We start from the raw sequence: 23,717 nt of genomic DNA, 5'->3' as shown, positions 1-23,717 counted from the left end.
AAAAATCTGTTGTACTTAATTATTTCCAAACAGTTGTTCTTGCTTTGGATGTGACTTCAACGATAGGTATAAAAGGCACAAGACAGTGAGAAAATAAATGGGATTCATAATGTTTTCCTTTTGAACTTAGAGTTGCACTTTTTTGCTGGCTTTCTGCTTGGCAAGTAGAGATTTAAACAACTTACTTATAAACAGAGCAATCTAGTGGGAAAAACAATGCCTCACATACCTTGGCTGATAAATGAGTGAAGGGACACAGATGCTAATGTTTTCAGCCAAGTAGCAGTTGCATTAGTCCAGGACTGAAATGTGTTGGTGCAGCTGTATGGGAAGCGTTCAGTGATGCTTTCCCAAGGTCTGTCTGCTGTGCAGAGAGAAGTTTCTGTGAACAGTATTGACTCTTTCCATGTACATAACTAACTTAAAGCACAATAAAAGCATTTAGAGAAAGCCACTAGTACTTTTCCAAGACTGCCTTTCTCTCTACAGACATACTCAAGTGTTTAATGGTTTTTCTAACACGTAATGAAAATGCATTCATGTGGAATAAAATTATTCTGAGATCATACAGGGAAAAAAAATGAATTCAATGGAGGCCATATATTCAGGATGGAAGTGTTGCAAAAATACTGGTATCAGCAATTTTTATTTAAAAAAAGGAAAACCTTTTATTCTGCCCTTGTAAATAGATTAGTGGTTTGCCTCACACCACTTTTCACAGATAAGTAAGCTAAGTACTGTGCTTCCAGTTCTGCCCAGTTATTTCTTTCATAAAGGTTAGATTTCTTAGGGTTTTTTTTTTTTAGCGTTGTTATTTGGTGAAGCTAAATAGATTATCCTCAAAATGCACGTCAGAAAATGTATCATGCATCAAACTAGTGTTCAGCTTGTCATCTCTTGTTTTAAAGACAACCTCCCTGAGAGAGAATTCCTAAGGTAAGTTGAGATATGTCATCCTTGGAGTACAGCCTTTAGAATTCTGTGCTATGCCCCTGACTTGCTTAAAAAATAAAGAATAACGTCTTACTGTGAGGGAGGAAAGAGAGAGAAAATACGTATAACATATGTTTCTGTGGACTAGCCTGGGTAATAATGACATCGCATATTGCTGCTTAAGGTATTTAATTCCATATCAATGCATACATTGCTAACCTGCATCATGAAAAATTAGTGTTAATTAGCTGAAAACAGTACTGTTAACAATCAAAGCACAATTCTACGTTGTTAGTCACTGAATTCTACATGAAAGCACAAAGAACAGGTCTCCTGGTAGTCCCAGCCATGAGTGTGATAGCAAGAGAGTTTCCTTAAAATGATCCAGTCTTGCTTGTGTTCTCCCTGGAAGAATCCAGCTGATTGATTAGCACCCTTAACATGGGCCTCAAGACTTGCCAGAGACTGGCAAACTCTCCCATCCATGTATGTCTCGCTTAGCGCTGCCCTTCGTCCATGCTTGTTGACCCTGATTTCTGATGTCTTAGAATCACTGTCTATACCCCTAGGAACATAGGGTGAACTCCATCTTGATTCTGTCAAGAAAGTACTGAGACGTGACTAGTAAATGATTTAGGAAGTGACCTGGGGCTCTGATGTCATAACTTGAGGGAAAGCATATCATAGTTTTCAGACCCTGGACGGAGAGTTGCAAGGTAAATGGAAAAGGGTGGTTGGTGGATAGAGTTCAGAAATGGAAGACACCCACCTGTAAACCAGGGGCAGGACATGCAGCACAGCTGAAGATTGATCCTGTCCAAGGTAGATAAGGCACAAAAGCAGATTCCCTGCTACAACAACTATCCTGACCACTCTTTAATTACCCTGCTTGAAGCATTTAACTAATAAGTGAGTCTCTTCTCTGTTATAGAAGCTGCTATCTCTTCTCTTCAGCTAGTTGATCTTTGGAGGTCCATTACCATTCTGCGGTCACAAGCGGCCAGTTTAAGACACTTCTGCCACTAGAAGGTGGGCTTTGTCCCCTTTGCTTCCCTGTCTGTCCCTGATGCAGCCTAGCTGGAACACAGCATCTGACTGGGGAGGACAGGTCACAGCAATGGAGAGCTGTGTGCTGCTGTGAGTTCTTGTTGCAAAAGGGTGTATAAGGCAAGGTGGCCTAGGGGGATTTCTACAGTTTGAGCAAGCAACTAGCACAGTGAGGTGCTATTTTTATTACTTGCTTTATGCAGTGTAATATATACCGTATGTGAAGGTGACTTGTTAACAAGGGCTGCAGCTGACAAGCACTGGACCATTCCTTATACAGCCAAATATGGCCAACCAAATCCAGCCTCCTGCTCATTTCAGTCTCAGAAGTTTTCACACCAGCTTGCTTGTTCTACGTCAAGAAATGCTGCTACTCACTGTGGAGTTAATATGTCCTCTAACCTGACTTACTTAGCTTACTTAGCTTGTCATGATGCTCATATTCCCTGTCACTTACTTTTAAAAAAAACAACCATCTGTCATTCCTTCGATAAGGTCTGGGACTCTTAACATCTACCTATGGCGGTTTGCTGTCATGCAGTCTTGTTGGTTTGTATCGGTTAAGGAAAAGATCACAGGTACTATATAGATTCTTCCATAAAAGACCAGCATTGGCCTGGTCTCAAAGACTAGCACAAACTTAGAGAGAGTAGACAAAAAGCCTTCCACCGAGCCGAGCTTTCGCTGAACTTCTCTCTGCTGCCACTATAACTTCCTTCTGTGGAGAGAGAGAATAAAGGTTAGCAAAATGCAACTGCGAGTGCATGCTTGCCTTAAGCTTCCCTAAGAGAAACCAGATTTTGTCCATATCATTAGCGTCATACAAAAAATGTGATGACAACGAAGGGGAGAGCAAACCACCTCACTGGAACAGCTGCTAACAAAACAATCTTGGCAAAAAGACTTTTTATTTGGCAAAGTAGAAAAAGCTGGAACCAGTCAAATAAATCTCTTGCCAATGTAAACTCTTAGGGGTAAGATTAATACAGATAAGACTGGAGGGTGGACTGGATTGGTGCCTTAGCAAAGGGACACGATTACTTGGAAAACTGCCTCACATGCGCTCATGAAGAAATCATCAGTGATGTCTTTGTTTCATGTGTTGAAAAATGAAAAACTGAACCTTAACCTAGCTTAGAAATATTTGCATTTCCAGGTGTTTCTCCAGTGCGTGTTTTAATGGCAAGAGGTCAAACACCGTTTCTTGAAGAGCAGTCATACTTCCCCTCAGCCTGGTACTGAGGCTCTCTCACACAGGTATCTCAGAGTAAGTACTAACACTGGAGTCCATTGAGTTGAACAAGCACTAAGCAACTTTCAAGCTGAAAGAAATGAGAGATTCCTTACTACATTATAAAAAAGTAGGGATTGACTGTTGATAATGATAAGGGACTTCTGAGGGTAGCAAGGAAAAACAGGTACACAAAGACATCCAAACTTATTCAGGTAGAAACCAGGCCTTTTTATGCTTTGAAAGACTTGGCAAGTGAACACTCTTTGGAAGAGTGTCCAATGAACGCTCTTCAGCGGAAGTGACACTAGGAAGCAAGCCCGTGCATAATATTAACTGAGGGAGATGGTTAGTGCCTGGTTTACACCATAGCTGAGCACGACCTTGGCATACAGGTTGGTTAGAACAGGTAAAGCAAGGGGACTGAGTTGGCACCTGTACGTGATTTACTGAGAGAAACTGTTAAGTTGTTTAGATTTCAGGCCATTTCAAAGTGATCTCTTTCAATCCAGGTGTCAGGTACCAAAATGTAGACAATTCTATAGTTCATCAACCTATGAAATGGTTTTAATTATCAGTTCAAAGAGTGACTTAAAGGGAAACTTGATTAACTATGTATAGCAAAAGAAACAGGGTATGTAAGCTGTTGACTAGTAGATGCAAGTGAGAGAAAAAGATGTCAGGAATCAAAAAGCAGCAGTTATTTTTCTCACCTTTCTTTCAGATTTTACAGTGATAACAGAACTCCCAAATCTTGATTGTTCCTGTAAAATAAAGTTGCTTGTTATAATATTAGTGATTTTTAAAGTGCGACTTCTTCCTTTCTAGGAGTCAGCCGTTTGTCTTCTGGTTACTCACCTCAGGAGAAATCAGGACATATTGTGCCTGGAGGGGGGGGAAGAAAGAAGAAAAAGTAAAGCGGTCAAAAGAACCACATTGCTTACAGCGTAGAAGCCTAAAGCAGTAACCCTGGTTCCTAAACAGCAAACTAATTCAAGAACAAACAGAAGGAGGCAAATTACACAGGTTCAGAAAGATTACACAGGTTTCAGAAAGAAAAACCTTCAGTTTTCTGAAACCGAATCTGAACATGTCAGCTCTTTTCACTGGATGTAATCAGTTAGCTGTCATTATGCCCTCATCTCCTGATGTTACTTTTATGTTTTCTTACCCAGTCCTCAGGACAGGGAGATATCCATGATTTGCAACGATCTGTCACATTCCCTGAAATTGTCTGGTTTCCACTGTAAATGTAAACACGGCCAGCTGCCCCACCAAACAGTACTGTGGTGATATCATTAGTTCGCAGTGGGGATGTCACAATCATTTCATCTGCAAATATTTATTACAGGACAACATAAGACACCAGGAGTGAAATAACGCTAAACCAAAACACAAAAGAGTTGACATTTACATACCTCTAGATGTCACAATTCCTATTAATGACTGTAGTTAAAACGTCTCAATTTGTGCCTAAATTGTTGCGGGTTTTAGGGGGTGCCTCCCTGCAAGGCACCTTGGAATACTTTTACAAGTCAACTGACAAAGCCGACTGCGTTTAGTGCTTACATGAATATGTAGGTGACCAGTCTTCCCACTGCCAAAAGTAAAACATGCCATGCCATCCCTGTAATCTAGCTTCACTAAGCTGTACCTAGTCCGTCGTTGTCCAGGTCACTTAAATATACATCTCCTCCAAAGCGAGAAAACCTCCTGTCCCCACTGAAAGTGCTGAGCAAAGAAGGCTTGGCACTGTCTGTCAGATCATACATCAGAGCCGATCCAGCCTGGTGCAGCACTGAGGATATAAACGAAATCCTAGACAGGCTGTCTGAAAAAAAACAGAGTAATAGAAGGAGAGCATCAGATATAGGAACTCAGGCTTAGTACTTGCAATGGATTGACAGCAGATAATACTGGAATTACGTAACATGAACAAAATTAATATTTATGAAACAAGATCCAAGGTTATATGACAGTAACTCAAATTAGCATAAAAACACAATCTCTTAATAGTAGCTGGGGAAAAATGCACATAAGTTAAAGGAGAGACACCAGAGTTGTATAGTTTGACTTATGTAATTCCTTACTGCCTAATTCTATAGTAAAGGCGAAATACTGTGTCATTTAATTCCAAGAAATATGCAGTATACTAGCAAATCATTGATACATAAATAATGCAGGGTAATAAAGCTGTTAATAGAAGCTAATCCCAAGAAGAAAAAAGAAAGCATTGAAGTTGAAGCTCTGTAGTACAGAAGACTGAAAAATGTAAGGTATCTGTAGGTAATCACAAGAAGAACGTCACAGTGATTATTTCTAAATTAAAAAAAAAAAAAGGCTATTAGGCTATTAAAAGGTCCTTTTCTAACTTTTATCTTTGTTTCTGCCCTCCATTCATGTATTTCAGAAACAGACAACCCAAAGCAGAAGTAGTTTCCAGTTTCCAGAATGACATACCTGTGGTAGGTGCTCCCACCACCAAAACAGTCCTTGTGATCCCAGCCACAGACACCACACCACTGGTGAGAGACATACCCATTCTGCCCATTTCCTGTTAGATTTTAAAACACCTATGTCATTTCCACAGAATGGCACTTGATTTCAATCATTCACAAGGTTCCACATTACCGAAGGAGCTCTACCTTGTCTCCAGTTACTGCAAACCAGCGTTCTGTGCTTGGTGGATTATAGCCATACACCTTCCCAACACTCTGTCTGACATCCGATGAGAAGGGGCTGCAGCTTGGATTAGAATGTAAAATACGTTGGTATATATCAACACACATATTTTACAGATTCAGCCAGCATTTCTTATCTTAAAATATTTTCTCTTTTTAGCTTAGCATAATACTGGCTGCCAAAAGTCCTAGAAATCTATTTTAGTAATTCTCATTCTTATTCTAACTAGATAAAAGACATTGAGGGCACTGACTGTCTTTCCATTTCCCCATCAACCAATACATTTTTGAGTTAGGTTTGCTGTTAAAAATACTATCTCAAAGTAAGTGGTTACTATAGAGTTATTTTAGGCATGCTCACTGTTAGCATTTTTGTGCTCCCTCCCCCCAGGAAAACCCCACAAATTCTTATATGCCTCTAAATAACAAAGATCCTCTATAAACACATGAACAGGGGTAAGAGGCTAAAAATGGTAATTAATTCTAAGCAGGACCAAAGAGGAATCTTTCTAAAAAGCAGGAAGTCTAATCTACTACAAGCCTTAAGTAGTGTAGGAGAAGTTGGGCAGGATGGAGAAAAAGAAAGCAGTTGTATAAAACACACCCAGCACAACTCTTCCATGTAGGGCTACCAATCAGCAGTAATGTTATGTTCTCCAAACGACAGCTGTCAAGTGAAAATCCAAACCAAGCGTAGTTTTTTTCCCCCTTCACCATCCAGTTGGCATCCTCTACTGAGAGGAGACCTGACAGAGCAGAAGAATACAAATTAAATCTGGCTGTACCCTGGCATACAAAAATCTGTTAGCAATCTCCAAAACCATCCACCCTTTTGTTCCATGAACAGAAGTTTCTCTAAGTAAAGCTATGCTGTCCATGATATGGAATCAGTTATTGCTAACTTTAATGTAGGCATAGTAAAACAATGCTCAATATGCAGCCGTACTGGCTGGTGAAAGCCTTTACTCAGCGCAGCTGGCTTCTGAATCATTGCAAGTCTACAGGAAGCTTTCATCTTCTAGAAGCAAATACACAAAAGCTATCAGACAAGCCCGCCCTAAATTGATGAGTTCTTCTAAGTGACAGGACAAGACTGAAACCGTTTATCAGAACTTGTAATTCTTCAAGGGAAGAGGGAAGGGATTTCAAATAATCCTGGCTTTAGTTCAAACCATTGATTCTGCATTTTGATTTTGCAAAGATGTCAGTCAGCAGCGTTTTGAAATGTAAAAAACATTTCCCTTGTGTTTTCTAATTTTCTGTGAGGTGGAATAAGGTGAAAAAAATAGAGTTACTCGAAATCTCAATTATTCTAATGAGGCTTTGCATAGCTGCGTGTCCTTTCCCACCCCCATTAACTTTATTTAGCTTTGCCGGGTGCATTTCCTCCCTCTTTCACAACAATCCTCATCACCTGTAACTACTAGCTGTATTCACTTGTAGCATTCCCCTTTGGCCACAAGAAGGAGCTCCTGCAAAGATGACAGAAATTCAGGGTGCATTGCAAGCTTCCAAGAAAGACTAGTCAGCCCTTTCAGTATCACCCATATGCAGCTGAACCCATTGCTTCTTTACTTTCATATAGTCATCTATTTAGTTTTTGTAGTTTTGCTCAAGGACCAAACAGCTCTTGCAAGTGATTTTAACAAAACTGTTCACCTAATATACTAAACATCTGGGTTTAAATTCTTAGCAGGAAGATTTCACTACCTATATTCCTCTGATACAGTTCTATTGACAATAAAATTTCACTAACTAGAATCAATGATCATATTATTAAACAGCAGGAGTAATAGCTTAGGATATTGACAGTAGTATAGGAAAAAGTAGTTCCTTATTACATAAGACACTAGCATTTCTAGAAGTACCCTTATTAGTCAGATATCAAGCTAAATTCCTCAGAAATAAGGAAAAATTTAAAGCTTTCTTCATCTGACTCATCAGAAATTTATTAAAGATTAAGCTTTTAATGACATTTCTTTCAATGAACTTTGAGAAGAACTACTGAAGGTAAACCATTCAAGAACCTGAGACAGCTGTTCAGTTTTTCATGACAGAGAATTTAAATTAAAACAAAAAGACACCAAGAAAGTCTCTATATAACAGACTCCCATTCCTAGGGGACACTTTAACCTCACTGACATCTGCTGAAAGAGCTACCTGGCAAGACCCACGCAGGCAAGAAGACTTCTGGAGGGTGCCAGGGATAACTTCTTGATAGAGGTTCTGGATGGACCAACCAGGGGTGGCACACAGCTGATCTGCTATTCACTAAAGAACAGAACTTGCTGGGGATGTGGTAGTCCGTGGCAGCCTGGACTGAGGTGGCCGTGAAATAGGGGACTTCAAGGTTCTGGTGGGAGTAAGAAAAGCAAATGGCAGGGTAACAGATCCTGGACTTTCAACACAGCAAAGATGCTGATAAACTGTGGCAAGTTCAGCCTAGGGACACCAAGACGGTTGGGGCTGGAGCACTTGCCCTGTGAGAAGAAGCTAAGGGAACGGAGCTTGTTCAGCCTGGAGAAGAGACAGCTTTGAGATGACCTAACAGCAGCCTGCCAGTACCTGTGAAGAAGTTATCAAGAAAACGGAGCCATGCTTTTTACAGAGTACTGAGGTACTCATTCTCTGTGTGTCTCAGTCTTCACCACACATGGAGAGAGGACAAGAGATAATAAGCGTAAGCTGAAAAAAGAGAGGTTCATGCTGACTATGAGGAGATAATTTTCTCCCCATGCGGACAGCCACGCAGTTGAGCAGGGGCCCAGCGAGGCTCTGCAGTCTCCATCCTTGGAGGTTTTCAAGACCTGAACAGATAAAGCCCTGAGTAAACTCATCTGACCTTCATAACTGTATGCCGTTATTTCAGACCCCCTTAGGTCCCTTTCCACCTGAATTATCCTATGATTAATTATGAACAAAAGAATAGTTGTATAAGATAAGGGAGGGTTAACTTATTCAGTAGGTGTTACCTTGGCCACTTCTGTTGAAATAAGAGTAGAATGCAACCACAAATCCTCTCTGCTGCCCACCACCGGCTGCGTATGGAGAGCCAACAACCAGGTCAGCATTTCCATCCCCATCGACATCAGCTGCCAGGAGGGACCAACCAAGGTTACAGTAGGAATACTGCAAGAAACGGTTAGTTCAAGCGTGAAAAGGAATTTAAACCACCAACTCTGAAAATACAGCAATTTACTTCTGAAGACCTAATTTGGTCTATTTCTGATCAAACTAGCTTCTCACACTCTCATTTTAGTTGTGTTCACTTTTAGAGGGCTGGGCATCCTTTTGTTCACCCTGTTCCCTCCTCTGCCCTGGAGCACAGAAGGCTTTCCCCCATACAAACAACCTAAACAACCTGTACCTGCTTGCACCATCCCCAATGACCCATTTATATTCCCTTCCAATTAAAAGTCTGCTTTTAACATTTGTTCTTTAAGCCCACAGCCCCATCCCCCTTCCCCTTTACCTCATTTCCTGCTTATGCAGCCCTGTGTTAGCCTAATCAATATACCTGACAAGTTAGGGTAATATTTGGTTGAGATGCCAAGCCTCTTCCCTCAGTGCCAAAGTACACGTATACAGCACCCTAAAAAGCAGGAAAAGCAAATACAGCATGAGAGCATCTCCTTGCCAGGACCGAGTACGAAATCCAAGACAAAGCACAAGTGAGCGATACAACTCTCCAAAAACTATTAACAGAACCACATTTTTCCTATCAGAGTCTTCCCATAGTATTGCCTTTTCCACCCCAAGCCTAGAAATACCCATGCTGTAACAGATAGTGTTATCACCAGGCAACAAACTAGACTTATGAAACAAGAATGTCACTGTGCTCCTTTCAGCTGAGAATTACTTTTTCATCATACGTTGGATAAGGAGCAAAGACAGTATACGGTGCATTACCTTCATTACATAAGCATTCGGGTGGCTCAAATTTTGATAACAATTACTTAATGCAACAGCACAGGGTGCCAGTCACAGCAGAAGCACGCAATTTTCCAACCTAGTGGGTCTACATAGAAGCATTTGAGTTCCTATTTAGGCAGCTAAGTTAGAAGGAAATTCTAAAGAGCTTCAAGCTTAATGGAAGTGGTTTAAAGTGACACATTTTGCCTCTCAATTAGGATGGGTTGAGAACACTCAGACACCACTACATGGGCTCATCTGGTAGGCAGCAACTCATTAAGGCTCTGTAACTTGATTATGTCAGCATGTGTGTCTGAGTCCCTATCACGTTTTAGATATCATCTGTTGGCCTTTGACAGGAGATGGCAAAGCTCACTGACCCAGGAGGTCCCTTCCAGACTCTTTGTTCCTAAATAAAAGTGGTGCACTTGTATTTCATGAAAGGTTTCTTATGCTTCCAGCATATCAGTACTGCAAAGTTGCCATCTGATTTGGAATCTCTATATGGAAAAAAGCCACTAAGATACAGATAGCTGTCGTTGATCTAGTAAAAGTACCCAAAGGTTATAAATCTTTCTGTTTATATCATAATGTCGCCCTGAGTAAAAACAGAAATTCCTTCTCTCATTTCAGTATTCTACATAACATGTATCAATAAAAACAATCCTGCTTGTGAAAAAAAATAGGGTCTTACTTTGTAAGTGAGAAACTGAGATCCTACAGAAGGTGCTCCAACTGCCAGATCTGGCACTCCATCCTCATTGAAGTCCAGGACTGCCAAGGCAGAACCAAACCTGCCTGAAGGCTAAGAGAAGAGGGATTGCTCTCATGAAAATAACAGATGTTTTAAAGACACCCCCATCAAAACCTAAGGGACACTTGCAGTCATAGCGCAGGGAAGAAGTGGAAGTAAAGATGACTGAAATCCATCTCAAAAATTCTAAAGATTTTCTTAGCATCATTGCTCTCCCAAGTAATAACAGTCATACTAACATACAAAGTGGGAGTAGACTGTTCTGTCTGAGGATGTGGGGGTGTTAAAATATAAGATAATTGAACACAATATGCCACTGCTGTGTTATTTCTTCTTCTCGGCCTAATGCACCATCGATGTCATGCTTATGATCTGTGCTGTTAAGAGCATTATAACTGTGAACTACCAAAACACTCTCCTAAAGAGTGCAGCTGTTACTCCACAGTTTGTAATCACGGAAACAGATTAAAAGGAAATGTATCTAATATCTCTCTATTCTCCTCTTTGTGAATAAAGATGTTTTCTACAGAGGATCATCTTTATTACTCAACAAGATCATCTGATGCTGCTTCTCAGTTACAAGCCAATCACCATCTTGTCAAATCACATCTTTCTCTTTTTGTGTGTTTTTTTAATAATGTGTACTCTTAGTAAAGACAAACAATGGTTTTTCCAGAAGTCACCACTTAGTCAAAAACACAGCTTCAGCAGAATTGCATCTCACATGAACTAGTTTTAGATGAAAAAGGAGGGGAAAGTCACATCATTTGCTTATATACAAGGAACCAAACCAGCTATATTGTCATTTAAGGAGACTACTTCAGTCTCAGTCAAGGGTCTATTGTGTTATAATACTCATTTATCTGTCACAGGGAAAAAAGTAAACCTACAGGTCACCGTTGCTTTAATTGTTCCCGTGACTTCAGTAACAGTTGTTTTTCTTGAAACGCACGCGATATCCTTTGACCAGGAGGTGCATTTCAAGAATAACCCTCACACATGTTAATGACACTATTGCTCAGTGAAAAATTTACCACATATTCAGGCAAAAAATTTTAAGTGAGAAATACCTGACTTGACCCCTCACCTGATGACCCTCTAGTATTTGGTCTGCTTTCCCATCTAGATCCATGTCCTCCGGAGGCAAACCTGACTCATTGCCATAGACTATATATACCCGTCCTATCTGAACATGGCCCAATGTGCTGTACCCTGGTGCTCCAACCACCAGATCTTCATATCCATCCTGGTTTAGGTCAGCTGAGATCATTGCCCTGTATATCAAGGGAGTCAATGAAATCATAGCATTAGGTGCCAGATTACCACACGATTAGCAAAAAATAAGTACTTCTACTTCTTTCAGGCAAGCCAAGACCTGCCTTTCCCCACCTATTTTTCTAAGGATATATACATCATTTTTCATATTATATAACTGAATGTTGTTCTCTTGAACTAAATAAAATCAGAGCTTGAAGGTTCCGTTTCCATTAATCCAGCTCAGATTGTGTCACCATCTGCCACAGGTAAGGACAGAATCCCTCTGGAAAGGAGAGAATATGCCTCATTCTGTGTGCTGAATCCATCCTTGAATTCCCTACTAATCTTCTAGCGCTTCCAAGAGCAATCAGCAGACATCATCAGCAATCAACCCAGGATAGACAATTAATTTCATGCGACCATCAAGCAATAATCAAAAAAAGGTAACAATGTTCCTACGTTGTTAAGAACTAGAGCTCAAGTTGTTTTTATTTTTTGTTCCTTCTTTTCTGAGTTCCATCACACGCAGCACAATGATCTCCTTCACTAAGGAGGAAAGTGACAAAAGATGATAGGACAACTTTTTCAAAGAATGAAGTTATCTGACTAGATTTCACACCTGAACGGAATTTTTGCTCTGGATGTAATTTTAGTCAGTACTGACACAGTGAGGCTTATACCAAAGTCTGAAAGAAAAAAGGCCCTGTGCGTCAGCTGGTAGTTCTGGCTAGCCAATCTAAGCTACTCAGCCAGATCTGTACCACTAATTGATTTGGGCTGTTACCCTTAAAGAGTATCCAAAGAACAAAAAATAATAGTTGGGTAGCTGCTCAAAGTTTTCAGAAACGAGGAAGGAGATTAGACAAAAAATTACCAACCATCCAAGTCTAGCATAAGGTGAAGTCAAAAAATATGATGCTGCTGGCTTAGAGATGAGCTTAGAAGACTGTTGATGTGCAGCTGCTAACACTCTCCAGACGTTTGTTGCAAAAGCCTTGTTTATGAAGCGGAGGGAATTCTGAAACAAAAATAATAAAGAGGCACAAGCATAGTTAAAACACAGGGTGAAACTCCAGCACAGTATCGACCGCATCAAAAGCCAAGTCACCATCAGTGGAAATCTTCACATTGATCTAAGTGGACTCTGACTCAGGTCAGATGCACCATTTCCAAAAGAGACAGAAATCTCTACGCTCTAAATGGAGCATTACTGACTAATTGTTCACTGCTCTACTTTGCTGGGACTTCTTAATTCCCAAAAGTGACCAGATGATTCTGTGAAGTGTAAATACAGAAGGTATATTCTGTCATTTTTGGTACTGCAAGAAGCACTCTCACCTCTCTACAAAATGAGCAAAATAAAATAATTTAGTATTTACGATGTACCTGTAAGCACACAGATTAACAATTACGGCTGTTAGCATCTCTGCAAAACAAAGATGCTGCTATTCACATGAAGCGACCCTGCTCCATCATGCAGTATCCCAGACGAAAATCAAAATTTATATACAAAGTTTATATACAAAGTTGAATTTTACCTGACACATCTGTCACTTTTCACTTACTGTTGCCCAAGAGTGTACATTGAAGTGAACTCCTCTCTCTGTGTACTTTATATTCTTTGTAATTGTTTCTGTATGCGAAGAAGTGGTATTCTTGTAGGGTTCATTTTTGGATTGCTTACTTCTGTAAAGATAAAGGAGGCAGTAATAACAACTAATGCAACTGAATTAATGGGTCAAGTGCTTTATGACAAAACTAAGAAAAGCAAACAGCTATATTGCACACATTGAAACGGCCATTGCTCCCATATATAAAGTGAGTTATCAAGAGATAGCAGTGGAGCCCCAATAAAGTCATGGGATTTATGGTTAGCTAAAACTTGGTAAGTATCCAGACATTTATAAAATCTAGTATCATCAGCATCATTTTTGGGAGTGTTCTGTTCACCAGCAATATTCTTGGAGCACTGAAGACGTGGAAGAAAAAAGAAAATTAATCTTCTCGAATACAAAATTACTCATCTTGCATGCCTGTCTCTTGAATTCATGCACTGAAATTATTTTCAAATCAGAAATACGAAAAACTCCTTTAAGAGCTATTAAAAAACAAGTAATTAACTTTTACTCCCTCCCTCAAAAAGAAGAAACTCTAACTTGTTCGCATCCTAACATTCTATCACTTCACACTCATTTCTGAAATTTCCTGCATTTCCCCAGAATTACCCTTTCCCAACACATAAATCCATTACCATCACACATTGGCCAGAACTCTGCTCCAGTTTATAACCCTTGCAACTCTACTGACTTTGGTGAAGTGTTGGTCTAAGATGCACATCTGAGAACACTTTTGGCCAAGGTAAAAATGTGAAGCTAAACGCTCTTCTCTCACAGTATGAAAGAAACAGAATACAGGCAATTAGGCTCCCCACCCTGAGGCTTCCCTCACAACATGAGATTTCATAACCACATTTACCCCCACAGCTCCTGTTACTGCTGTTGTTTTCATCTGTGCATGGAGAGCGTTTCAGCTTTCAGTAAGAGTAAAAACGTTTGTAAGAAAATAGAAGACAGACCTTAAAGAAATTCTCTTCACTTTCATGTCCTCTCTTTTTCTCAACATACCCATTTAAGAGTATGCACTGCTGTCTCTGACAACGGGATTTTTATCGCTTGTCATTATCATTCTCCTTTCCCATCACTCTCTCCCTGTGGTTCCACGCTTCCCCTACATTATCTCAATCTCACTGAAATAAAAGCCGCAAACTGAACCACTAATGCTTATAACAGAAAGGCTAAGAAAAGTCTGACTCTCTGTTACTTAAACAGATTGCAGAGATCTTGAGGTTTCATTAATTACCCACTGAAAAATTCTCGGCCAACAAGCACAATCCTTAAATTGCAGCCTTCAAGTGGAGGAGAGGAACCAACACGATCAAAATATAACCTACGCTCTCTCTACAGGCTAAACAGAACTCTTTGCATTTTCAGTTCAGTACAAATTAGATTGATTCACCAATATCAGCAACAGAGACTTTCTGAGGAAGAGAGGAAAACAGCCATGGAAAATGTGAGCTAGAGGAACACATACACTTAAGCTGAGTTCTATACCGCTGTATGTAAAGGAGGAGAGAAGGTAGCTACGGTAAGTGTAATTATGAATCAGTAGTTTCATGATCAGCAGAACAAAAAGTTACAATCAAATAAAGAGTGCAGAGCTTGCACTTCAGGTGCTAGACAAGTATTCTTATCCCTAGGCCAGAAGGCAAAAGTCTTTCCCAGGCTCTGTACAGTTCCCCAGCACAGAGCTTGTTTATTCACATTAAGAGAATCTCAGATTCACACATGAAAAGATAAAGCAGTATATATATTTCTTCAAGCACAAAGATTACCCTGTAAGCGGAAAAAACTAGAGGTCTTGACCTCTAATTTTCCATGGCTCAACGTCCACATTAGCGGAAGACTCTTCTCTCATCAGTAAGTCTTTGAACCTTCAGGGCTATACTTACATGTAGCTGTTCTTGCGTTCCCTCGTGCATTTTATAAACAGAGGGTTCTCAGGCAGGAAGCAGCCACTAAGGAAATATTAAAAATGTGTTTTGAATACTTTCCCGCTATGGAAGTAAAACTAAAAATACAACTTTTATCTTTATTGATTCCTCTGTTAGAATATGTCAGCTCTCTCAAGAGGCCCTGTTTATCCAAAACCAGGGCATCATTCTAATCCTTAGAAACTTCTTTGATACTTATTTTAATGACTTTGATGAATTATTCAGGATCTGTATGAATATCCCATGTTATTATATAACTCTTAAATGAAACTTATTGTAGCATATCCTGTTAAGTCTATTAATGTAGAGCACCTTTAATGAAGTGACGCTTTGGAACACAACAGGTTATGTCACACAATATTTCCAACATCATTTCCCAAAATAGCTTCCATATAAATGGATGGATTAATCCTCCACTCTTGGTCCTATGAAGCTATTTAGCATAAGGTTAAACTTGTACCAAAGCATTACAGCATTACATTGTCTAGTATCAGCTGGCCACCCCAGAGCCTTGCCTGGAAAAAGCAGTGTGGCTGTGTAGCAAATGCGAACTCAAGGCCTGTCCTGTGCACCTGGGTAAAAGACAGTTACAGAAATGCCTTTTTTCAGGTAAAGATTTAAATTTCAGCGCCTGCTCTAGGAAAGGATCTGCCTTCAGAAGAACAATTAAACGGATGTCAGAACTTGAATACTGCATTTCATATTACCAGAGTAATGGAACCATTACCTGGTAATGGAACCATTACCATTATACCTGGTTCCATTTTCCAGCATATGACTCGTCAGCTCAAAAATATTGTTTGTCCAAAATGCCATGTCATCCACTCCTCCGAGGAAATAATCATGGAACTTCTCCACCAGAAATGCAGATTTACTAGCATACGTTGGAAAAAGCTAAGAGACAAATAACATATTTAGTAAGATGGTTTAGCCTGTCTTCATGCTATATATTCATATTTATAAGGAAAATTAAAAACCAACCTTGGCAACAGCAATTCTTTCTCCATGCCTGCAAAAATAAACAACAATGCTTCAAAGATAAACATGTTTAATCTAATAGTATTAAATTTTTTAAACAGTTCCTTTCAAGGCCTCTGTATTCCTGACTAGGGCAAACACTATGCAGGTCATTAAGAACAAAAACATTTCAAATTTCCTGGTTGGTTGTTAATATACTTTTTAAGAGTTGCAATGTGAGAAGTAACAATCTTTATTTTACTGCAGCTCTTAATTTGAGGCCATTCCCACTGTTTATAAATGCTGCATGACTAGTGGTTATTCACTGAACTAAAGAATATAGCGAGGCTGTTCAGGGTATTCAAAAGCAGATATTGCCAAAAATTAAAAGTCTCTAGAGTTTCAAGGTCCAGCTCCATGAACTATGCTTGGACCTGAAAGGATCCACATAAAGTGTAAGCAAGCCATCTCTTTAGGTATGCATACTACTCCTTCAGTACATGAGAATTGTACTGCTAAGATGTCAAAATGCAACAGTTCTTCAAGACACAGCTGTTCTCTCATAAATACATAAGTATGTTCAACACACAGGTTTGTCAAACAGCTAAGTTGCTGAGTTTGTGTTGTAATTGTGAATTTAACGGTTATGAAACAGTCTCAATTTGTATTTTAGCCTTTCTGAAAACTCAGGTGTTTTATGGTTTAGGAGGGCTAGTAGGAAGTTTGCAGTGCTGGCCCCAATGCCTAAATTTCTGAACGAGCATTTCAAATAGTATTATCATCATTTTCCTATGTGAGTTTCACTTACAAAAACCTAGACAAAGCTATCCAACTCACAGTTCAAGAAACAGCAGGTAAGTACAGTCAGTAATTGTGCCTTCTGTTATGATCTCTCTTCCATAAAATTCCTGATAGATAGCTGCTAAGTCTTTGACAGGCACATACCTAAAAACAAGACTGACGTTTTATAACAAGAGCTTTCAACATCATCTCATTAAATATAATTCAATTTATGTAATAACAACTTTGTAATATGTTAAAGTTCAAAAGATTGTAGAAGAATATCAAGTTGTACAAATACCAGAAAGGCCATGATTGTAGGTACCGTTATTCTCTGTATAATGCCCTCCCCCTGTTTGAGTTCAAAGTCAGAAACCCGTAGAGCGATTCCCCTACGGCTATTGCTGACGGAGTTTCCGTACTCCCTCCACTGGATTCCTGGCTTTGTGATCGCATAGTCTCGGATGATGGCCTCCACTCTTCTCTGTGCCAAATCCACTCCTGGTGAAGGAGAAATTATTCGTCCTTCCTACCTCAACCAGATCTGTGCCAGAGCGCAGATGATGAACTGGCCTTTCTACACCTAGACAAACTCCATCCTACCTGCACAAACAAGACTCAAATCACCTGCTTTATTAGCAGGAAAAAAAAAGGTATATGAGTTTTTAACTTAAATTAAAAACTGCAAGTGAGAAGAAAGTTGTGACTAATGTCTGAAACCGCTTCTTCTTTTTTATGTTTTTAAAACTTGTCTGAGTTCTGCAGCATCTGGAAATCTAAGTGAGATATTGTCGTTGAGTAATTTCAGTAATTGCTTGGACATTCCAGTAAACTTTTTTCAATGATCATTTTATCTATAATTGCAGGCAATTCCCCCCTGAGATAAATAATTTAATCTATTCTGCTGTGTTCTTATTGTAAAACTTTTCTTTCATCTGTCCTTCCAGTTTCTCAAGGCAGGGAAGAGTAAATCTGCATATGAGAAACACCAAACTCAGGAAAATTCCAAAAGCAGTTGGGGTTTTGGAAGACAGATAAAGAAAGATAAAGAATGGTAGCATTTTACTAAAACACAGTGAAACCATCATCAATTTTTATTGAGAACATAGAGTAAGCAGAAACAGTTATTCAAGAAGGTAATCACTACTTCAGCCCATTATCTCACCAATCTGGCGCCAGATAACTGAAGTCCAACTCAAACTGACTCAGTACATCTCCTCCTACAGATGGAGGGAAAAAAAAAACAAAACACAACAAACCAAAACCATAAGTACGTATCGTGAACAACAGCGTAATTTCTACGGCTATGCTATGCATGTTCATATGGCAGAACACCACTCCAGCTGCACAAATCCTTCTCATTTAGAATAAATAAATGCTTCACGTGAAAATATACTACATATTTTCTACTTCCAGAGAATAAGAAAAATAACACCACATTTAAAATCACACTAGTGACTCCACTTAACCTCTGGGATCCGTCAGCCTGTGTTTTAGTTTAAATACAAGTTTCCATATGCACTATTGCATCTCCTGAAACACGGAGCATAGAGCATGCAGACAGGGAGAGCAGGGCTTTTCAACCTATGGGAGAGAGCAAGAGTGCATTGTCCATATGACACATTCTCGGCTCCTTCATTCCACAAGATAAGAGCCAGATCCACCCACGGCGATTTTGCAGTGGACTAGTTTATCCCAGTTGGAGGGTCTATGATCAGCAAATAGAAACATTACCAAAATCACCAACATTGTGAGCTTCTGAGTATGAACCATGAAAATCAATCTGAGGAAAGACAAAAACAAGAGAACTCAACCTGTTGATTTTACTCATTCTTCCACACAACCATAAGAGCAAAAATAAATTGTCCAAGCAGCCCAGAAGTTTACAGGTCCCTAACCTGATCAACTTTGCTCTTACAAAGTTTGTGACATCGTGTATCTGAAAATCTTGCCGCATTTTCTTTTCTTTTCCCTCCCCATTAGACTCCAAAGCCAAACTATCAATTATGATAACTGCAGTTAGATCAAGAAATAAAATAATACAAGCTTACTTCTCCCATGGCCTTTAGAAATCCTTGATCGATGCCCAGGCTATGCCAGCTAACATCTGCCACCATATGCGAGGCAATTCCAAACAGGAAAGCCACCAGCTTCTCTGTAGCCTACACAATAACAATACGCTTGTGATAATGCCAATAATTTTTTACCTGTCTCTTTTTAAAAAGAGGTGAGCATGTTATTGTAGTCCATTCTACAATGATATAATTGACACACTCCTACAATCTACAGACTTAACAAAGTGCTGGGCACTCATTTCTTGATGCTGGAGAACACATGTTGTGACCTGACTAGCTTTAAGCACTTCTTATGGTCCAAGGCCATAGAGTCACATGGCTGATTTCAGGACAACTCGTGTGCTTCAAGCTAGATGCGTAGTAAAGGGCTTTGCTGGACAGCAGGCACAGTCTTCCACTTCCAAGGAGTGAACCCCCTTAGCCACCACGGATATTGCGCTAAGATATGTGGAAGAGAGAAGGACGTTCCTGTGCAAGTGCTGTTCACTGTGAAAGCACCTGATTAGAGTCCAGGCATGAGGTGACTCATTTTGTTCCTAGGAACAGAAAAGTTATTCGGAATAAATTTATCAGCAGCAGACATTTCACTTCTTCAAAAAAGATTTCTCTGCATTGAATCACTATTAGTACCAGAGGCCTTTTAAAAAATTGTAATAGAATCCGTTTTTTGATGAATTTACACTTCCTGAAAGTTAACAGTATCACCAAGGGCCAGTCAAAAGGCAGGCAAACTTCTTTCCATTGCAAAGAATGCATTATCTCAAATGGTGCTGCTCCAAAATTATGATTCTCTTGAGCAGAGTTCAGGAATGACATGGCAAATTCTCCAGTAAGGAAAAAAAAAAAAAAACACCAATATGACCTTTAAAATCATTCTCACTTTTGACAATCTGTTTTTCCTTTTCTCTTAAGTAGCTCATATACCAGAAACAAAAGCAAATCAGGACTAAGCCCAAGATTTCACAAGAAGGAATTCTAAAAGAGGCCTGATTTTCAAGTGGCAAACGCTCAGCCAGATCTGACAATAACATAAGTATCCAAACCCACCAACCATATTTGAAAATCTGGACCTAGGACATGTATCATAAGAATTGGAACACACTGGAGATAATAAATACACGTTATGTGGAAATTATAACTTTTTTGCCTGGTAGAGATGAAAACAGGATTTCAAGTTAAATCTATGGCAGCAGAGATTTTATTTAAAAATATGTGTATTTTTTCTACACTTCCCAAAAGACGAAATTGCAACAAGAAGTGAACACAAAGAAGACGGCAACAAGCAAAGGTGAAGAAGACAGTAGAGAGCAAATTCAAAAGCTAAAGAAATGTTCTTACCTTTTCCCAAGGCTGAGGATAATTCCTTCTGATGTAGTGAACACTTGCATTAAGAAATGGTGACCAATGAGTGTCTTCAGAGACATGACGGAATATTCCTATGGCAACAAAATTATATCCATATGTATTCTTTTTCAAAAGAAACAGGTTTTTCCTCCATCAGCAAACACAGACTTTTACTCAATTCCATATTGTACAGATAATACTTTTCCTGCTCACGTTAGAAGAGCCAAATGAGATGTATTTTTGTAGGATTTGCACTGTCAAAAGAGATACCAGATTTACCTGCCATGATTTTGGTCTGAAGTAGCTGAAAATGTGCCTTCTCTTCCTTTCTCTGTGCCTCTGAGTAGGTTTGATACAGTGAAAAACTGTCTCCCAAGTGGTGAGGATACATACTGCTGACAGAGAAGCTGGTGACTACGGTATGCATCAAATTTTATGGTAAAGAAGCTGATGGACCTAGCAGCCAAACCAAAATCTCATGCTTCAGGACAGGTATCCATTTCCTCAGGGTTCAGGAAGGAAAGGTCATCCTCGTCATCATCCTTTTCAACAGAATGGCAGAGCTGCCAAGGTACAGTCAGGGCAGAAGCAGGGAAGAGGAAGGCAGGAGGAATCTGTTTTTCCTTTGAAACACCAATTATTGCTCTCATGTGGATTTATATAGTACAGATTATGTTGGATCTGACAGTTACTATGCATACAAATTTCTAAATAATTTGCCTTCATAAAGCCAAGGGCAAAGTGGTGCTGACATCACCAAGCAGCACAACTTTTAATTCTCTATCTGTGCAGGTCCTGCTTGGGGAAAGCAGGTAGGCAGGAGATAAATTATTAGGATCATCAAAAGTTGGAGGAAGAGAACGTGTTTCCTCAGAGAGAAGAGTGATACTGCAGAGAAGACTAAGGTATATTAAACCTGAACACTGTCAGAGAAGACCTTGTGGGTTATTTAATCACCTCCTGGCCTCTTGACACTTTTAAGCGCAGCTGAGTTAGAAGAAGTAAAGGGTCTCAGCATGGGCTTTGTCTGACCACAGTTAGACATTTACAGAGTACAGATTTCTACATGGCAGTTAGTCATCTAGACTGTCTGCCTAGACAGGAAACATTGCTTCTGATCCAAAGGCAGACAATTAAGTCAAAGAGGCCAGATCTGTGGAGGCACCAATTTCTTCCCCATTGACTAAAGAAAATGTTGACAAATAGCCCAAGCATAAAATAAGGCGAGATGAATCCCAACTTTACTGAAGGAATGTGAGCTGGAGGCTGCAGATAGACAGGCCCTGGTCACTGGACTGGCATAAGTGGAAGACAAAAACTGTCAGAAACAAAAGATGAGGTACATAGAAATAGTCACGTTAAAGACAGGAACTGGGAAATTCCCAGGAGACTGAGAACGAGGCAAGAAAAGTGGTCCGTCAGGGGACTGAAGTTTGGGGTAAGAAGTGAGTAGAGCCAGACAGAAGATCAGGAATGGGAACCTGGTAACTGACAGAAGGCAAACAACAAATCAAATCAAACCACATCAAATGCCAGAGCAGAGGGGCAATCTGGAAGCGCACTGAGCATCACAATGTAACAACAGGGAGGGTCCCCCTTTAGGCAATCTGATGGGTGGCCTACTGCTCGGGATACGTGCCAAGAAATACAATTAACAGAAAGCATTAGCAATCCGTAACGGAGAGAAACAAGGATTTGTTTAATAATAAAGTCTGGCTGCACTGTGTGATTTAAGACTCTAAGCAGAGCATGAGATGAGAAAAGATGGGGAAAGTTTCCTTGAAAAGATAAATAAAATTAGGATTTTGCAGTTGAGGCAGAAAAAACACTGAAATAAATGGAAGCACAAGCATACAAAGTGCTGAAAAATACATAAAAGGTAAGGTAAACAGAACAAAAGATCCTAGGAACTCTTTGAACTTAATGGATTTGAATTTGCATGAGCCACTAAAATAAACGCATCTCCTTCCGTATTTTAGACTCCCTTTAGACTTTCAATAAGATCTCATCAATCCATCGGCCAGATATGCTAATACGAAGCACGCGTCACTGTTTTGTTTCTGATACTTGTATATACATCACAAAGCTTGTTTGGCAGAGGACAGACTGTTTTTGTCCTGTTTGCCAATTGCTCACTACCCTGATTTACCATTTTGGTAGCAAAAATCCCGGACCAAGCCCTACCTGGCTGATTATAGCCCCCGAATTGCTGGGGAAACCAATTACTATCAAGATTTGACCTACCAGAGTTGGAAAATCAGTTGACCAGCTGCCAAGTCAAGACATACTCTTTACAGTTATTGCAACGGAGGGCTCATTTCGTAAACGTAGTCTTTAGATTGGCAAGCACCATAAAGAAGACTGACATTAGTTTCAAACAGTGACCAGTATAAGGCAAGAGACAGTGGAGGCTGTCTTTTGTAAAAGAAAGGCTGAGATGCTATTACCACTTTTTTTTTCACCAAGTCCTAATTCTTTTTTTTTTAATATTCTTTTATCATCTTTGTGACTGATCCAACAAAAACTAATAACCCCTAATACAGAGGTTAGCTCTGTGCTTTCTCCAGGACTTAAAAAGAAAAGACCATTTTCTTCTCTCAGTTTCTCCCCAGGCCAATTCTCAGTAATCTGACCTAATGCGATCAGACAGCATCCTTTTATCAAATTGCCCTACACCTTCAATTTAATAGTTAAATTTACCAAAAAGCTGTTTTCTAATAACATTTCATAATCTATTATTCTGTTACAAAGTTCTACAAAAGAGCTGAAAGTACTAATAAAAATGGTGGACGTTTTGGCAGGAAGGTATTTGTAGCCATACTTCATTTCTTACAACATTACTGTATTTTAACCCCACTAAATTCTATAGCATTTTCATATAACAATAAAGTTAACAATATTGGACTTAAAAATCTTTTCTCACCACTTTTGCAGAGTGAAGGATAGAAGGCATCAGGATAAATGCTCCCAGCCTGAAATGCATCTTGGTGGCTTAGTAACAACTGGGGAAAGGAAAGATGCGGAAGAAAGAAATCAGAATACTATTACATAGCGCAGAAATACAGTTCACTGCCAATATCAGAGATAAAATTTTAATTCTGCTAGCAAGATACCACCATTATCTTGGTAAAATATATTACTTAAGTGTTTCCTCACCCACACACCAACCCTCTAAGTGTAACTAAACTAATCCGTA

At 39.5% G+C, this 23,717-nt stretch overlaps 1 protein-coding gene across 2 annotated transcripts in view; it reads right to left on the bottom strand.

Moving 5' to 3' along the window:
• Window positions 1–1,105: 1,105 nt before the first annotated feature.
• Window positions 1,106–23,717, bottom strand: part of GPLD1 (glycosylphosphatidylinositol specific phospholipase D1) — a 26,850-nt gene continuing 4,238 nt past the window's right edge. Inside the window, exons 3-26 of one of the 2 annotated variants that reach the window (XR_011139027.1) lie at window positions 23,445–23,523; window positions 20,516–20,613; window positions 19,154–19,264; window positions 18,837–18,885; window positions 18,268–18,322; window positions 17,160–17,267; window positions 16,347–16,374; window positions 16,120–16,259; window positions 15,324–15,389; window positions 13,381–13,501; window positions 12,694–12,833; window positions 11,646–11,832; window positions 10,499–10,609; window positions 9,410–9,484; window positions 8,865–9,021; window positions 6,497–6,638; window positions 5,857–5,956; window positions 5,672–5,765; window positions 4,866–5,042; window positions 4,383–4,543; window positions 4,070–4,096; window positions 3,925–3,975; window positions 1,703–2,698; window positions 1,106–1,338 (exon numbers count right to left, since the gene is read on the bottom strand). Coding sequence is in view for 1 of the 2 variants with exons in the window: in XM_009688770.2 (XP_009687065.2) it covers window positions 2,621–2,698; window positions 3,925–3,975; window positions 4,070–4,096; window positions 4,383–4,543; window positions 4,866–5,042; window positions 5,672–5,765; window positions 5,857–5,956; window positions 6,497–6,638; window positions 8,865–9,021; window positions 9,410–9,484; window positions 10,499–10,609; window positions 11,646–11,832; window positions 12,694–12,833; window positions 13,381–13,501; window positions 15,324–15,389; window positions 16,120–16,259; window positions 16,347–16,374; window positions 17,160–17,267; window positions 18,268–18,322; window positions 18,837–18,885; window positions 19,154–19,264; window positions 20,516–20,613; window positions 23,445–23,523 (2,355 nt within the window). In the remaining variant the exon portion in view is untranslated. Of the gene's footprint in view, window positions 2,699–3,924; window positions 3,976–4,069; window positions 4,097–4,382; window positions 4,544–4,865; window positions 5,043–5,671; window positions 5,766–5,856; window positions 5,957–6,496; window positions 6,639–8,864; window positions 9,022–9,409; window positions 9,485–10,498; window positions 10,610–11,645; window positions 11,833–12,693; window positions 12,834–13,380; window positions 13,502–15,323; window positions 15,390–16,119; window positions 16,260–16,346; window positions 16,375–17,159; window positions 17,268–18,267; window positions 18,323–18,836; window positions 18,886–19,153; window positions 19,265–20,515; window positions 20,614–23,444; window positions 23,524–23,717 lie in introns of both variants that reach the window. The other variant, XM_009688770.2, reaches the window with a different exon arrangement.

The sequence above is a fragment of the Struthio camelus genome, chromosome 2 (assembly GCF_040807025.1).
Source record: "Struthio camelus isolate bStrCam1 chromosome 2, bStrCam1.hap1, whole genome shotgun sequence".
NCBI classification, from domain to species: Eukaryota; Metazoa; Chordata; class Aves; order Struthioniformes; family Struthionidae; genus Struthio; species Struthio camelus.
The sequence above is the reverse complement of the archived record's forward strand: the minus strand, read 5'-3'. Positions and strand labels throughout refer to the sequence as shown.